Source organism: Rhincodon typus, chromosome 17 (genome assembly GCF_021869965.1).
Source record: "Rhincodon typus isolate 14 chromosome 17, sRhiTyp1.1, whole genome shotgun sequence".
Taxonomy (NCBI): domain Eukaryota; kingdom Metazoa; phylum Chordata; class Chondrichthyes; order Orectolobiformes; family Rhincodontidae; genus Rhincodon; species Rhincodon typus.
Window position 1 is genome coordinate 17,257,998 of NC_063348.1, and position 16,820 is coordinate 17,274,817.

Below are 16,820 nucleotides of genomic sequence, written 5' to 3' on the forward strand. Positions count from 1 at the left end.
TGCTGCTTGGCCTGCTGTGTTCATCCAGCTCTACACCTTGTTATCACAGATTCTCCAGCATCTGCAGTTCCTACTATCTCAGGGACAAGCTGGGCTGGTTTTGGGATGCGGTCGGGGGAAGGGAGATTTTGAAGCTTGTGAAGTCCACATTGATACCCTGGGTTGCAGGGTTCCCAAGCGGAATATGAGATGCTGTTCCTGCAGCTTTCGGGTGGCATTATTGTGGCAATGCAGGAGGACCAGGATGGACAAGTCGTCCAAAGAGTGGGAAGGGGAGTTGAAATGGTTCGCGACTGGGAGGTGTAGTTGTTTGTTGCGAACTGAGCGTAGGTGTTCCGCAAAGCGGTCCCCAAGCCTCCGCTTGATTTCCCCGATGTAGAGGAGGCCACAACAGGAACAGCGGATACAGTATACCACATTAGTAGATGTGCAGGTGAACATCTGTTTGATGTGGAAGGTCTTCTTAGGGCCTGGGATGGGGGTGAGGGAGGAGGTGTAGGGGCAGGTGTAGCACTTGCTCCGGTTGCAGGAAAAAGTGCCGGGGGTGGTGGGGCTGGAGGGGAGTGTGTAGAGGACAAGGGAGTCACGGAGAGAGCGGTCCCTCCGGAAAGCAGATAAGAGTGGGGAGGGAAAAATGTCTTTGGTAGTGGGGTCAGATTGCAGATGGCGGAAGTGTCGGAGGATGATGCGTTGGATCCAGAGCTTGATGGGGTGGTACGTGAGGACGAGGGGGATTCTGTTTTGGTTGTTATTGCGGGTAGGGGGTGTGAGGAATGAGTTGTGGGAAATGCGAAAGACACGGTCGAGGGCATTTTCGACCACTGTGGAGGGGAAGTTGCGGTCCTTGAAAAACGAGGACATCTGGGATGTCCGGGAGTGGAATGCCTCATCTCGGGAGCAGATGCGGCGGAGGCGAAGGAATTGGGAATAGGGAATGGCCGTTTTGCAGGAAGGTGGGTGAGAGGAGGTGTATTTTAGGTAGCTGTGGGAGTCAGTAGGCTTGAAATGGATATCGGTTTCCAGGTGGATGCCAGAGATGGAGATAGAGAGGTCCAGGAAGGAGAGAGAGGTATCAGAGATGGTCCAGGTGAACTTAAGGTTGGTGTGGAAGGTGTTGGTGAAGTGGATGAACTGTTCGAGCTCCTCGTGGGAGCACGAGGCGGCGCTGATACAGTCATCGATGTAACGGAGGAAGAGGTGGGGGATAGGGCCAGTGTAACTTTGGAAGAAGGATTGTTCCACATATCCTACAAAGAGGCAGGCATAGCTTGGGCGCATGCGGGTACCCATGGCCACCCCCTTTGTCTGTAGGAAGTGGGAGGAATTGAAGGAGAAGTTGTTGAGGGTGAGTACGAGTTCAGCTAAGCAGATAAGGGTGTCAGTGGAGGGGGACCGGTCGGGTCTGTGGGACAGGAAGAAGCGGAGGGCCTTTAGGCCATCTGCATGGGGAATGCAGGTGTATAGGGACTGGATGTCCATAGTAAAAATGAGGTGTTGGGGACCAGGGAATCGGAAGTTTTGGAGGAGGTGGAGAGCGTGGGTGGTGTCACGGACGTAGGTAGGGAGTTCCTGGACCAAGGGGGAGAAAATGGAGTCGAGATAGGTGGAGATAAGTTCAGTGGGGCAGGAGCAGGAGGAGACAATGGGATGACCAGGGCAGTCAGGTTTGTGGATTTTGGGAAGGAGATAGAAGCAGGCGGTGCGGGGTTGGGGAATGATGAGGTTAGAGGCTGTGGGTGGGAGGTCACCTGAAGTGATGAGGTTGTGGATGGTTTGGGAGATGATGGTTTGGTGGTCAGGGTTGGGATCATGATCAAGGGGGCGGTAGGAGGAGGTGTCAGAGATTTGGCGTCTGGCCTCGGCGATGTAGAGGTCAGTGCGTCATATTACAACTGTGCCTCCCTTGTCCGCGGGTTTTATGGTGAGGTTGGGATTGAAGTGGAGGGAGCGGGGGGGGCTGCATGTTCTGTGGGGGAGAGGTTGAAATGGATGAGAGGGGTGGAGAGGTTGAGGCGATCGATGTCTCGACAGCAATTGGAGATGAAGTGGTCGAGGGAGGGTAGGAGGCCTTGGGGTGGTGTCCAGGGGGAGGGGGTGTGTTGGAGGCAGGAGAAGGGGTCAGTAGAGGGTGGGTTAGGCTCACGATTAAAGAAGTAAGCGCGGAGGTAGAGGCAGCAGAAACACTGCTCAATGTCCAAACATGATTTGTATTCGTCGATGTTTGGGTGAAGGGGGACTAAGGTGAATCCTTTACTGAGGACTGACCGTTCGTCCTCAGTAAGGGGGAGATCTGGGGGTATGGTGAAGATCCGGCAGGGCTGGGTACTATTGTCTCCTCTGGAGCTGCTGGCTGCAGAGGCGGTGGGCGGAGCAACGTCGGCTGGTAAATCTTGAATGTTGGTGGCAGCGGCGTCCTCGATGTCTGTGTTGGCCTCGGAAACAGAGGCGGCGGCATCAGCAGTGGTGTCAATGGCGTTGGCTGTACCAGAAGTGGCGTACCGGGCGGCGGCGGATGTGACGTCATGTGGAAACAGTTGGTGCTCCGAAGGTGGCCACATGGCCAATGGTGGCGGGCACATGGTGGGGAAGGTCCTGGGTAGGGTGGCAGGCACCAGTAAGTTTAAAGTACTTTCGGTTTTTAGTGTCTAATAAAGCCGAGTAGAATTGTGGATCCTACGAAGAATGAAAAACAGGAGAGGTCCTTTGCAGGTCTGGGAGAGGGAGGCTCTGAGCTGGGGTAGGCTTAATTGTAGTATCTGGAGATGCCAGCGCATTGCAGCGAGTGTGTTTTTCAGGAGTCGCAGGGAGAAACGCCTCTGTAGGATATCAATGTTGTGAATGTAGCGGTGGTCGCGGTTGGGGCCAAATTGGGAAGGCTTAAATGTAGACTGTAGTCCGTTGGGGATGATCTGGTCCGTAGGCAGGTACTCAGAAAGGCAATGTGGCTGTAGTACCTGCTTTGCTTTAGGACGTGGTCGAGCAGTTTCAGGGCTGAAGAGATTACAAGAGGGTTGCAGTGGGAGAGGGATACACTGAGGTTTTTCCGGAGGGAGGAGGGTAACTTCTTTAAGGTGGGCATCCTTTTAGTGTCCAATAAAGCCACCCTACCCAGGACCTTCCCCACCATGTGCCCGCCACCATTGGCCATGTGGCCACCTTCGGAGCACCAACGTTTTCCACGGATGACGTCAAATCTGCCACCGCCCGGTACGCCACTTCCGGTACAGCCAACACCATCGACACCGCTGCTAATGCCACCGCCTCCGTTTCCGAGGCCGACACAGACATCGAGGACGCCGCTGCCACCAACATTCAAGATTTACCGGCCGACGTCGCTCCGTTCACCGCCTCCGCAACCAGCAGCTCCAGAGGAGACAATAGTACCCAGCCCTGCCAGGTCTTCACCATCCCCCTAGACCTCCCCCTTATTGAGGACGAACGGTCAGTCCTCAGTAAAGGACTCACCTTTGTCCCCCTCCACCCAAACATCGACGAATACAACTCACGTTTGATCATTGAGCAGTTTTTCCGCCGCCTCCGCGCTTACTTCTTTAATCGTGAGCCTAACCCACCCTCTACTGACCCCTTCTCCCGCCTCCAACACACCTCCTCCTCCTGGACACCACCCCAAGGCCTCCTACCCTCCCTCGACCTCTTCATCTCTAACTGCCGTCGAGACATTGATCGCCTCAACCTCTCCACCCCTCTCAGCCACTCCAACCTCTCGTCCACAGAACGTGCAGCCCTCCGCTCCAATCCCAACCTCACCATAAAGCCAGCAGACAAGGGAGGCGCAGTTGTAGTATGGCGCACTGACCTCTACATTGCCGAGGCCGGGCGACAACTCTCTGACACCTCCTCCTATCGCCCCCTTGATCATGATCCCACCTCCGACCACCAAACCATCATCTCCCAAACCATCCACAACCTCATCACTTCAGGTGACCTCCCACCCACAGCCTCTAACCTCATCATTCCCCAACCCCACACCGCCCGCTTCTATCTCCTTCCCAAAATCCACAAACCTGACTGCCCTGGTCGACTCATTGTCTCCGCCTGCTCCTGCCCCACTGAACTTATCTCCACCTATCTCGACTCCATTTTCTCCCCCTTGGTCCAGAAACTCCCTACCTACATCCGTGACACCACCCACGCTCTCCACCTCCTCCAAAACTTCCAATTCCCTGGTCCCCAACACCTCATTTTTACCATGGACGTCCAGTCCCTATACACCTGCATTCCCCATACAGATGGCCTAAAGGCCCTCCGCTTCTTCCTGTCCCGCAGGCCCGACCGGTCCCCCTCCACTGACACCCTCATCCGCTTAGCCAAACTCATCCTCACGCTCAACAACTTCTCTTTCAATTCCTCACTCTTCCTACAGACAAAGGGGGTGGCCATGGGTACCCGCATGGGCCCAAGCTATGCCTGCCTCTTTGTAGGATATGTGAAACAATCCCTCTTCCAAAGCTACACTGGCCCTATCCCCCACCTCTTCCTCCGTTACATCGATGACTGTATCGGCGCTGCCTCGTGCTCCCACGAGGAGCTCGAACAGTTCATCCACTTCACCATCACCTTCCACCCCAACCCTAAGTTCACCTGGACCACCTCAGATACCTCTCTCTCCTTCCTGGACCTCTCTATCTCCATCTCTGGCATCCACCTGGAAACCGATATCCATTTCAAGCCTACTGACTCCCACAGCTACCTAAAATACACCTCCTCTCACCCACCTTCCTGCAAAACGGCCATTCCCTATTCCCAATTCCTTTGCCTCCGCCGCATCTGCTCCCGAGATGAGGCATTCCACTCCCAGACATCCCAGATGTTCTTGTTTTTCAAGGACTGCAACTTCCCCACCACAGTGGTCGAAAGTGCCCTCGACCGTGTCTCTCGCATTTCCCGTAACTCATCCCTCACACCCCCTACCCGCAATAACAATCAAAACAGAATCCCCCTTGTCCTCACGTACCACCCCATCAACCTCCGCATCCAATGCATCATCCTCCGACACTTCCGCCGTCTGCAATCTGACCCCACTACCAAAGACATTTTTCCCTCCCCACCCTTATCTGCTTTCCGGAGGGACCGCTCTCTCCGTGACTCCCTTGTCCGCTCCACACTCCCCTCCAGCCCCACCACCCCTGGCACTTTTCCCTGCAACCGGAGCAAGTGCTATACCTGCACCTACACCTCCTCCCTCACCCCCATCCCAGGCCCTATGAAGACCTTCCACATCAAACAGATGTTCACCTGCACATCTGCTAATGTGGTATACTGTATCCGCTGTTCCCGTTGTGGCCTCCTCTCCATCGGGGAAATCAAGCGGAGGCTTGGGGACCGCTTTGCGGAACACCTACGCTCAGTTCGCAACAAACAACATCTCCCAGTTGCGAACCATTTCAACTCCCCCTCCCACTCTTTGGACGACATGTCCATCCTGGGCCTCCTGCATTGCCACAATGATGCCACCCGAAAGCTGCAGGAACAGCATCTCATATTTCGCTTGGGAACCCTGCAGCCCAAGGGTATCAATGTGGACTTCACAAGCTTCAAAATCTCCCCACCCCCTACCGCATGCCAAAACCAGCCCAGCTCGTCCCCGCCTCCCTAACCATTCCTCCCACCTCAAGCCCCACCCCCATCTCCACTAACCTCATCCCGCCTCCTTGACCTGTCCGTCCTCCCTGGACCGACCTATCCCCTCCCTACCTCCCCACCTACACTCACCTTTACTGGCTCCATCCCCGCCTCTTTGACCTGTCTGTCTCCTCTCCACCTATCGTCTCCTTTATCCATCTTCTATCCGCCTCCCCCCGCTCCCTATTTATTTCAGAACCCCCTTCCCTCCCCCATTTCTGAAGAAGGGTCTCGACCCGAAACGTCAGCTTTTCTGCTCCTCTGATGCTGCTTGGCCTGCGGTGTTCATCCACCTCTACACCTTGTTATGTCAATAACATTGACCGACTTAGCAAACGTAATAATATTTGTGCTGAGACGGTTAGTGTCACGGACACCCTGTGAATGAATGAATGTAAAACACTTTATCTTTTCATTCTTGTGAATGACGCTGAGCAGTGTGATGTAATCTGTAAACAATCCTGCTCTTTTGATCTTAGGGATGGAAGCAAGCAGCAGAAAAAGGTTGGGCCAAGAGCCCCCTTTCTCTCGTAACGATTTTCAGCACCTGTGACGACTGGCTGTCAGCAAATGTTTCATCGTGTCTGGTTCAACTCCATTATTTGGAGAGTATCCTTTTGACCCCCCAATAAATTTCAATTTTGTTGGAACTTTTTGGTTTCCATTTTGGTTGAATGCCGCTATTAAGTCATGCAGTAATTAACTGTCGCGGGTGCGACTGAGCTAGCTTCCCTTGAGGTGCAGAGGTATATCATTTCTAATAGGGATGAATAAGCAAAAACAACACAAAATTTCCAGGCCAGTTTTACTCTTAATTGTCTCTTCTATTAATATTAGCTAACTCGGCACAGACTGGGGAATTAAAGCTGGTACGTTCAAGCCGATGGAGGTCAGTTACACGCGTTACCTACGAACTGACCTGGAAACACTGCAAGATATAACAAACGCTGTTTCATAATTTCTATTGATGTAGGCATCACTGCTAATGGTAGCACTGATTGCTTATCCTTAAATGTCCTTGGAAATGAGGCAGTCAGTTGCTTTCTGGAACCCTTTCAATCTATGATGTGAGTTATTCTCGCAGTGTTGTTAGGGTACTCCAAAAATTTCTAGTATTCAGGTCAATGAAGGAACGGTGATAATATGGCGGCAGGGAGACAACAGATATGCAAGTTGTAGGCAAAGTTGGAAGTGATGATGTTCCCATGTCATTAACTAAGTAAAGAAAATAAAAGGCAAAATATTTTTATTTTCCATTTTTACAAAATGTAACAAGCAATGCAATGACTGAATATAAATCTTAACACATATATACCATAAGTACATATACTTCAAACAAATATATTAAATACTTTGACATACACTGAATCACCACTCAGATAAATGGAGAGACATGTCTTCATAAACAATTAGATATTTGTCTAATAAGACTATAAACATTTTGTTCCTCCAAAATTCATTTTTATGCACCTTATGAGACAGTAATGTAATAAAATGACAATAAGCATGAACTCATAATACAGAATCAGAATGAAAAAGTCTTTCTTCAGTCAAAACAACTTTTTCACATTAGCAATTGATGTAGAAGCTTGAAGACGGCCTTCCATTCGGGCAGATGGAGTCAATGAGCGAAACAGCATTGATGGTTGTCCGGTCAGTTTGTTAGTGCCTTCCTATTGGGAATTAGAAAAATAAATTTACAGCATACAGTTACAGAGTCACCCAGTCTTTTAGTTTATCTTATGCAACAAAGAGGAGGATATTAAAGTGGATATCTCCTAAACATCTGGAGATAGCAAGGACTGCTGATGCTGGAGTCAGAGACAACACTGTGTGGAGCTGGAGGAACACAGCAGACCAGGCAACATCAGAGGAGCAGGAAGGTTGATGTTTCGGTCAGGATGCTAAACATATTTAAAAACCAAAAGAACTGCGGATGGTATAAATCCGGAACAAAAACAAAGTTGCTGGAAAAGCTCAGCAGGTCTGGCAGCATCTGTGAAGGAGAAAACAGAGTTAACGTTTCGGGTCCGGTGACCGAAACATTAACTCAGTTTTCTCCTTAACAGATGCTGCCAGACCTGCACAGCTTTTCCAGCAACTTTGTTTTTGTCCCTAAACATATTTATTTAATCTAGACTAATACTTAAATGCTGAGGCATGTGGTCCTTTGTCGCCATCTTTTGGATGAGATGTTAAATCAAGGCCTGATCTGACTGTTCAGATGGATTTTACAGATCCCATAGAAATAAACAGACAAGCAGGGAATTCTCCTAGGACCTTAGTCAACATCATTTGACACCAGCAAAACAAATCAACCAGTTATCTGAAGAAAGTCACCAACCTGAAACATTAACTTTGTTTTTCTCTCTCTACTGATAGTGTCTGACCTGCTATGTATTTCTGGCGTTTTCTGTTTAATTTCACTTAACTAACTTACTATTTGTGAGATTGTGTAAATTTGCAACTATTTTCATAACAGTGACTACACTGAAAAATTAACATTGTGTCAAAGAAGATTACTTACAGGTATAAATTCATCCAGTACAGGTAATTTGGTTATGAAATTGGATTAATACTGTTTCAGGAGTTAAGGCAGCAACTTAGGTGCTGAAAAGACTGCACAGATGTAGATTGGATGCCGACATGAGCATATGAATTAGGAGCAGAACTAGGCCTTTTGGCATGTCAATCCTGCTCCACTGTTCGATAAGATCATGGCCTTTTGTGTTTCAAATTTTACATTCCCAACCTACTTCTGATAACCTTTGATTTCCTTGTCTTAAAAAAAAATCTACCTCCAGCTTTAAAATATTCAATGCCCCACCTCCAATACCTCCTGTTGCCGAGAATTACAAACTTGCACAATTCTCTGAGAGGTGTTAACTTTGCTACTTTAGTCTGATGGAAACTTTCCAGAATCTAGTGAATTGTGGAAAATTAATGCCAATGTATCTAACTACCTCGTTAGCTACTTCTTTTAAGACCCTAGAATGAAGTCCATCAGGACATAGGGACTTGTCAGCCTGAGTTTGCTCAGTGTCACTTTCCTGGTGATTGTAATTTCACCAAGTTCCTGTCTTCCCTTTACCTCTGGATTTACAGCTATTGCTGGAATTTGTTTTTGCAGCATTTATTTGTTCATCTCATCTACCATTTCCTTATTATTCAGTATTAACTTCCATTCTCAGTCTATGGAGGACCAATACTCACTTTATTTACTTTTCTTGTTTTTTTGATATATACAATATATATATAAATGTACACTCCAGCTATACATTTTTACATTTCTACCTAGCTTACACTGATATTCCAATTTCTTTCTCATGAATAACCTTTTGATCATTTTCTGCTACACTTTTTATTAACACCAATCACCTGACTTGCCACTCATTTTTGTGCAAGTAAATACTTTTTCCTTAAGTTTGATGCTTTCATTAGCTTCTTTAATTAATGACAAATGGTGAGTTGTCCTCTTGAAAATTTTCTTATATTAGGAATGTACTTATTTTGAGTAATCTAAAATATCTCAATAAATGTCTGTCACTGCTTCTCTGCTCCAGATCTATCTCCTAGCCTAGTGTGCCAGTTCACTTCACCTTGCTCAGTTTTCATGCCCAGGTAGTTGTCCTTAATTACATATAAAATAGGAGTCTTAGACCCAATCTTCTACTGGAATGTAGGAACATAGGAACAGCAGTAGGCCATTCAGCCCCTTCAGCTTGATCTGCCATTTAATGAGATCATGGCTGATCTGTGGCCTAACTCCATATACTTGCTAAGGCCCATATCCCTTAATATCTTTGCTTAACAAAAAATTATCTGTCTTAGATTTAAAACTAACAACTGATTTAGCATCATCTACTACCCTTTAATAGGTTCCTAATATCTCCTCTGGATAGCCTTAGACTATGCGCCCTAATTCTAGAATCTCCAACCAGTAGAAATAGTTTATCATTATCTACCCTGTCCCTTCCCATTAAGTTGTACTTTGCAAATAAAGTTTAGATTTGCATTTGAAACTGTACCATATTGTAGAGTTCTACTTGACTGGCACTATAGGTTTCTAAACGACTTCCCTTTGTCCCTGAAACACAAATTAAAGAAAAAACAGAATTTAAATTACCATCAATCCCTTCAGAACATGCTTCCACACAGAAATATGTGGTTAGCAGAACACTTCAAAACAAAACATACTAAAGTTATTACTCAAAATTTAAATATTGCTGAACAGATGTACGTGTCCACATATAGAATATATGTTCAATTCTGGGTAGCTTATTTATGGAAGGATGTTAAAGTCCTGGATAGAGTGCAAAGGAGATTTATATGAATGATACCAGATGTGAAGTGTTTTAGATACAAAGAAAGATTAGGGAAATTGCGCTTATTCTCCTTGGAGCAGAGAAGATTAAGTGGTGACCCGATTGAGATGTTCAAAATTATGAAGAATTTTGACAGCGTAAAGAATGATATTCTGTTTTCACTAGTTAGTCAGTAACTCGGGGTCACAATTTCAAGATTGTCATCAAGAGACTTCAGAGTTAGTTGAGGAGAAACCTCTTTAGTCAAAGTGTTGTTAGGATTTGGAATGCACTGCCTGAGAGAGTGGTGAAGGTGGATTCCATAGGAGGTTTCAAAAGAGAGCTAGATATTTCTTTGAAAGTGGTGAATTTTGGGGGGCTAGAGATAGGGCTGGAAAATGGGACTAGCTGGGTAGCTATTTTAGAAATTGGTACCAACATGATGGGCTGAATGGCCTCCTTTTTACTGTAAAATTCTCTGATTTTATGTTGCCAAAGCTTTTCATCTTTCACCATTCACAGCAAATGTGAAAATACCAAATTTCAATTGATAATGTCAATTTATAAGCAATGGGAAACAATAGGCTCTCTAAAGGAGACACATTAAAGGACTAAGGCTCAAACATATTTATTTTCTTTGCAGAGAAAAAGTCCATACATATGATTATATGTCACTTCTAGTAAGGGTATATGAACCAAGCTGTAAGCTTGACGAAAAACAGAAAGTGCTGGAGGAACTCAGCATGTCTGGAAGCATTTGTAGAGAGACAGGAACAGAGTTAAAGTTTCAAGTCCAGTCTGACTCTCCTTCAGAACTTGACTGATTATCTTAAATTATTTGCTAGTGTTAACTGTTTGTGTATTTAGGTTTGTTCACAAAATTGCTCTCTCCATGGCAATGCCTCGGCTAATCAGAGGCAAATTGCTAACCAATCAGCACCGCTTTTTCCTGCAGTATAAATTATGATTACCTGAAATTTGACATTCCTGTGTTTGTCTTGTTGAGTGCAAGACAAATAGCTTCAGCAACATGCTTCTCTTTTCAGCAGTATCAATTTCTGTACCACTAAATGACTACTTTAAGTTTTCAATATTAAGACACATTAATGATAATCCAAATAAACACCAGCATATTCCAGTTGAATAATCAGAACATTAACACAGTGGTAATATTACTGAACAACGAATACAGAAATCTGGTTTAATGCTCCAGGACATGGGAGCATTCCACTAAATTCCACAATGGAACTTAAGGAATTTTTTAAAAAGCTGGCATCAGTAATGATAATTGTAAAGATATGGGATTGTGATAATGAATATGAATGATTTTATTGTCATGTGTATTTTACAGTGAGAAAAACATTAAAATATAGAGGAAAGGTTTTCCACTGCTGCCATTTTGAATAGTTTAAGAACAAGAAAAAAATAGGAAGATATATAAAGGGAGGCCATCAGTCCTGAGCCAGCTCATCATCAACAATGCTGTGCTGCAATCCCTCCTGCCACCATCTATACCAGACCCAACCAACTATGAAGTCGCCACTCTTCAGGTACCATCTTTTGCCGCTGGGCCAATTCTCCTCTGCCACCACCTTGCCACTGCCTGCGCTGTACCCTCCATCTCTGACCACGGGGCCTGCCTTGATGTCACTGTGATGCCCTTCTGCCACCGCTTTGCTGCTGCCAGCACCAGAACTAACCAACAACAAAGTTATCGATCCTCAGGTGCCACCTTTCACCGCTGGGCTGAAATTGTCTCCGCGGATTCAGCGCCCACTGATTCCAATACCAGGTCCTGTGCTTGCCCTGGAGAAGTAAGTAAGGGCTTGCTTGAGTCTTCTCTAGGCTCATCCGTTGCTCCTACAACATCGACACTGGGCTCACTCTAGCCAATGCTGGGCTCAATCACTGCAACCATGAGGTCTATGCTAGGATCCCTTGCCGCTGCCAATGCCGTCGAATTCAGGACAAGAGGTAAGTAAAGGAAAGGGGAAGAAAAGGAACAAGAAGAGAGGAAATAAAAAAAGAAACAACATAAAAGTGGTTGGAGTGGATAAGCATGGCACAGGAGCCCTTCTCTGCCACCATCTTGTTGTTAAAACCTAACTGTTTCACTAATTTTCTTTGGGGAATAACTTTGCTGTCCTTATCTGGTTTGGTCTACATCAGACTCCAAACCCATAGGAATATGCTGTATCCCTAAGTCCTCACTGAAACTGGTGAAACTGAGCAAGCCACTCATCAAACCTAACTTCTTTAAAGAAGCAGGTGACCAGTAAAACTGCAAGGATCATCTAAACACAAGACACTGCAAAGTCATAACCAGTTCACTCAGACTAACAGTCATCCAGACTAATATCTAGAGACTTGTGCCAAAAATAATAATGTAGTCCAACAGACCAGTGAAGCACCAGACTGATGTAGTCATACACACTGAATAAAACTTTTCAGTAAAGTCCCAAATGCCTCCATCACCAGCTCTGGTTAAGTCCTGCACTGCCATCATCATCCCCAGATATGTCCTGCAAATGTGATGGCCTAGTGGTATTGTCATTTGACTGGTATTGTTCTGGGGAGTGGTAATGTTCAGTAGTGGTACTTAAGTTCAATAAAAATCTGGAATTAAAGGTCACTGTTGCTTGCTGGAAAAAGACCCATTTGCCATCCTTACCTGGTCTGGCAATGTGGTTGATTCTTAACCACCCTCTGAAATGGCCTAGCAAGCCATCCAGTTGTATCAACTGCGAGAAAGGAACAAAGAAATGAAACTGAACAGACACCATTTGGTATTGACTAAGGCACGAATGACAATGGTGAAGTCCTGGTGACCTGCAAAGTCTTCCTTACTAATATTTAGTGGCAAAATGGGGAAGAGCTGTATCATAGACAAGTCGAGCAATAACCTGATATTTTCATAATCATCTTATACACATTCCAGGGAACAACATGATCCTATGTGGGACGTCCTGTACCACTAGCAGGACATACCCAGCAGAGATGGTAGCACAGTCAGGGATACTGTCAGAAGGGAGCTGCACTAGGAGTCCTCAATATTAACACCAGACCCCATGAATTCTCATGGTATCAGATTAGTAATGGGAAAGGAAACCTTCCGCTGATTACCATGCACTTGCCCCCCCCAGGTGATGATCAGTTCTCCTCCATGTTGAACAGCACTTGGAGGATTCACTGAAGGTAGCAAGAGTGAAGAATGTTGGGGTTTGGCAGCAACACTACTGATCAAGGTAGTCGAGTCCTTTAGGACATATCCACTAGACTGCGTTTGTGGCAGGTGGTGGGAGAACCAACAAGAGGGAAAGACAGACTTGTTCTCATCCTTACCAATCAGCCCGCCACAGATGCATCTGTCTGTTACAGAATCGGTAAGAGAGATCAATGCACAGTACTCCTGGAGACGAAATCCCATCCTCACATGAAGAATATCTTTCATTGTGTTGTGTGGCACCATGCTAAGTGGCATAAACTTAAACAGATCCAGGAACTCAAAGCTGGCCACCTGTGAAGCGCTGAGGGCCATCAGCAGCAGCCAAATTGAACTTAAACGCAATCTCCAAAAACATGGCCTGGCATATTCCCCACTCTATCACTGCCATCAAGCCAAGGTATCAACCCTGGTTGAATGAAAAGTGTAGGAGGGCATATTAGGAGCAGCTGTATCTAAAAATGACAGTGGAAGAACAGTAGATACTGTACTATTTGTGTTTTAATTATTTGTACAAAATTTGGAGGTGTTTGTAAGCCACTAGAGTTAGTTTCACACTTCACAGTGTAAAGACTGACTACCCTCCCATATGTATGAAATTAACAGTTAAGCATATTTCTGGAAGCCTCTCGTCAATTTGTCTAGTTGTCCAGTAACAGTGATCAAAATAGAGAAAGTTCAGAGGAATACACTGATTAACATCAAGAGAGATTATTGGGAATATATTGAGCTGAAGTTGAGGAATTGGAAGACCTATTGAAAAATCAGAGTTAACGTTTTGGAACTGAGGAAGGGTCACTGGACCTGAAATGTTAACTCTGATTTTTTCTCCACTGATGCTGCCAGACCTGCTGAGCTTTTCCAGCAACTTCTGTTTTTGTTCCTGATTTACAGCATCCGCAGTTCTTTCGGTTTCTATTGAAAATGGGGCTATTGACACCTATGAGGAACACTAGCACTCATGCAGAGGAAAAATACATCTGTCACAGCACAACTCAAGTGACCATCAAGCAGGCCCAACAGCCCATTGAACATATGGCTCAGATGCCTAGATAGATCTGGTGGAAGAATACAATGTGTTCAAATAAATATTTTTATTGAATTGAGGTGTGCTGTGCTCTAATCAGCCTATCACTCCATAACGGACAGTAACTGAACAATGAAGATATTGGCTCTTCCACTGATAAGGAGATAGGGGAAAATGAAGATCAGGCAAAAGATGTTGCAGAACACCAGGGCAACAGGCCAACTGTTCAAAGGTGTACGCACTCATACACAAACAGTTCCAAAATGATTGATCCTTCCATTCACTATAAAGGTTCAGCACTCTACAGCCTTCACGGTCTCTCGTTTATTAACCTGACCATTTAGCTGGTTTCAGTTAGAATTGCTGCTATAACTTGATCTTTGCCTGGAAGATGAAAATAGTAAGGTTAATATAAAGCATAAGAATGATACTTATCCTTCATGGGAAGTGGCTGTTGCTGGTAAGGCTAGCATTTGTTGCCCATCCCTAATTACCCTTAAGAAGATGGCACTGAGCTGTCTTTTTCAACCAGCAAGTACATTTAGGGTAGATAGTGTTGTTGCAGAGAAACTTGTAGGTGGTGTTCTGTCACTCACCTGCTACCATTGTACTTCTAGGTAATAGAAGTTGCAGGTTTGGAAACTGTCAAAGGAGGCTTACTGTATTGCTACAATATATCTGTCATATGGTACACACTGCAGACACTCTGTGTCGGTGATGGAGAGAGAGAATGTTTAAGGTGGTTGATGGTTAGCTGATCAAATTGCCCTCTTTATCCTAATAGTATCTTTCATTCATTCACAGGATGTGGCCTTCACTGCCTGGGTCAGCATTTATTGCCCTTCCCTAAATGCCTTTGAGAAGCCTGTGAGCTGCATTCTTGAATCCTGCAGTCCTTTTGGTATAGACACAATGCTGTTAGGGAGGGAGTTCCTTTCACTGAAGGAACAGCATTATATTTCCACTTAAGAATAGCAAATATCTCAGAGAGAACTCACAGGTGGTGTCCTTGTCCTTTTAGATGGTAGCAGTTGTGGGTTTGGAAAGTGCTATCCAACGAGCCTTAGTGAATTACTGCAACATATCTTGTAGATCATACACACTGTTGCTATTATGCATTCGTTGTGAGGGTGTGAATGTTTCTGGATGTGGTGCCAATTATGCAAGCTGCTCTGTTGGCAATGGTGTCAAGCTTCTTCAGTATTGTTCTAACTCATCCTTGCCTCATCCAGGCAAATGGAGGGTATTGCAACACACTGCTGATTTGTGTCTTGTAGATAGTGGACTAGGTTTGGGAATTCAGAAGGTGAATCACTCGCTGCAGAATTCCTGGCCTAGTTCAGTTTCTTGTCAATGGTAACACTCAAGATGTTGATAGTAGGGGTATATGGTAATGCCATTGAACATCACGGGGCAATGGAGATGGTCGTTGCTTGGTATTCGTTTGTCCTTCAGTGCAGTCCTAGTGTGCAGGTTAATCAGACAGATGGTGGATAACTGAATACTATCCCTCGTATTTGCCAGGGCAATGGGCAGCTCAGTTGGCTGTACAGCTGTTTCCAATGCAGAGTAATGCCAGAGTTACCATGAAGGATTCTCCTTCTCAACCTCTCCACTGACTTGAGGCATGGCCTTCACCAGTCATCTCCCTCTAATGAGAACAGCCCTAGGTCATTTAAGACTATAGTGAAATAATGATTTTCAGGATTACAGGAAAAAATGGAGAGGTAGGACTGGTTAAACTGCCCTTAAAGAAAGCTGGTACGGACATAATGAGCCAAGTGGTTCCCTTTGTTGCTGTAACCATGAGGTATAGGAGCAGAATTAGGCCATACGACCACTGAGTCTGCTCCATCATTCGATCATGCCTGGTATGTTTCTCAACCCCATTCTTCCTTTAATGTTTGATCCCCTTACTAATCAAGAACCTTTGTCTCTATCTTAAATACACTTAATGACTTCGCTTCCACAGCCTTCTGTAGTAATGAATTCCACAAATTCACCACCCGCTGGCTGAAGAAATTCCTCCTCATCTCAGTTATAAAGAGTTGTCCTTTCATTGTGAGGCTTTGCCCTCAGGTCGTAGTCTCTCCTACAAGTGGGAACATTGTCTCCATGGGCACTTGATCCAGGCCTCTCAATTAGATGCCCTCTCATCTTTCTGAACTCCATTCAGCACAGACCCAGAATCCTCAAATGCTCCTTATATGAAAAGCCCTTCATTCCCAGGATCACTCTTGTAAACCTCATGTGGACCCCCTCCAACACCAGCATATCCTTCCTTAGATACAGGGCCCAAAACCACTCACAATATTCCAAATGCGGTCTGACCAGAGCCTTATACATCCTCATCTGTACATCCCTGCTCAAGTATTCTAGTTGTCTCAAAATGAATACTAACATTGCATTTGCCTTCCTAACTGCCAACTGAACCCGCATTTTAACCTTAAAAGAATCCTGAACAAGGACTCCCAAGTCCCTTTGTGCTTCAGATTTCCAAAGCCTTTCCTCATTTATAAAATAGTCTACACCTTTATTCTTCCTACCAAAGTGCATAACTATACACTTTCCCACATTGTGTTCCAACTGCCACTTACTTGCCTACTCTCTGAACCTGGCTAAG

At 45.5% G+C, this 16,820-nt stretch overlaps 1 protein-coding gene across 1 annotated transcript in view; it reads right to left on the reverse strand.

Moving 5' to 3' along the window:
* Positions 1 to 7,193: 7,193 nt before the first annotated feature.
* Positions 7,194 to 16,820, reverse strand: part of LOC109916184 (sodium/hydrogen exchanger 10-like) — a 317,378-nt gene continuing 307,751 nt past the window's right edge. The window contains exons 25-26 of the mRNA XM_048607303.1: positions 9,672 to 9,730; positions 7,194 to 7,316 (exon numbers count right to left, since the gene is read on the reverse strand). Of these exons, the coding sequence (XP_048463260.1) occupies positions 7,194 to 7,316; positions 9,672 to 9,730 (182 nt within the window). The remainder of the gene's footprint in view (positions 7,317 to 9,671; positions 9,731 to 16,820) is intronic.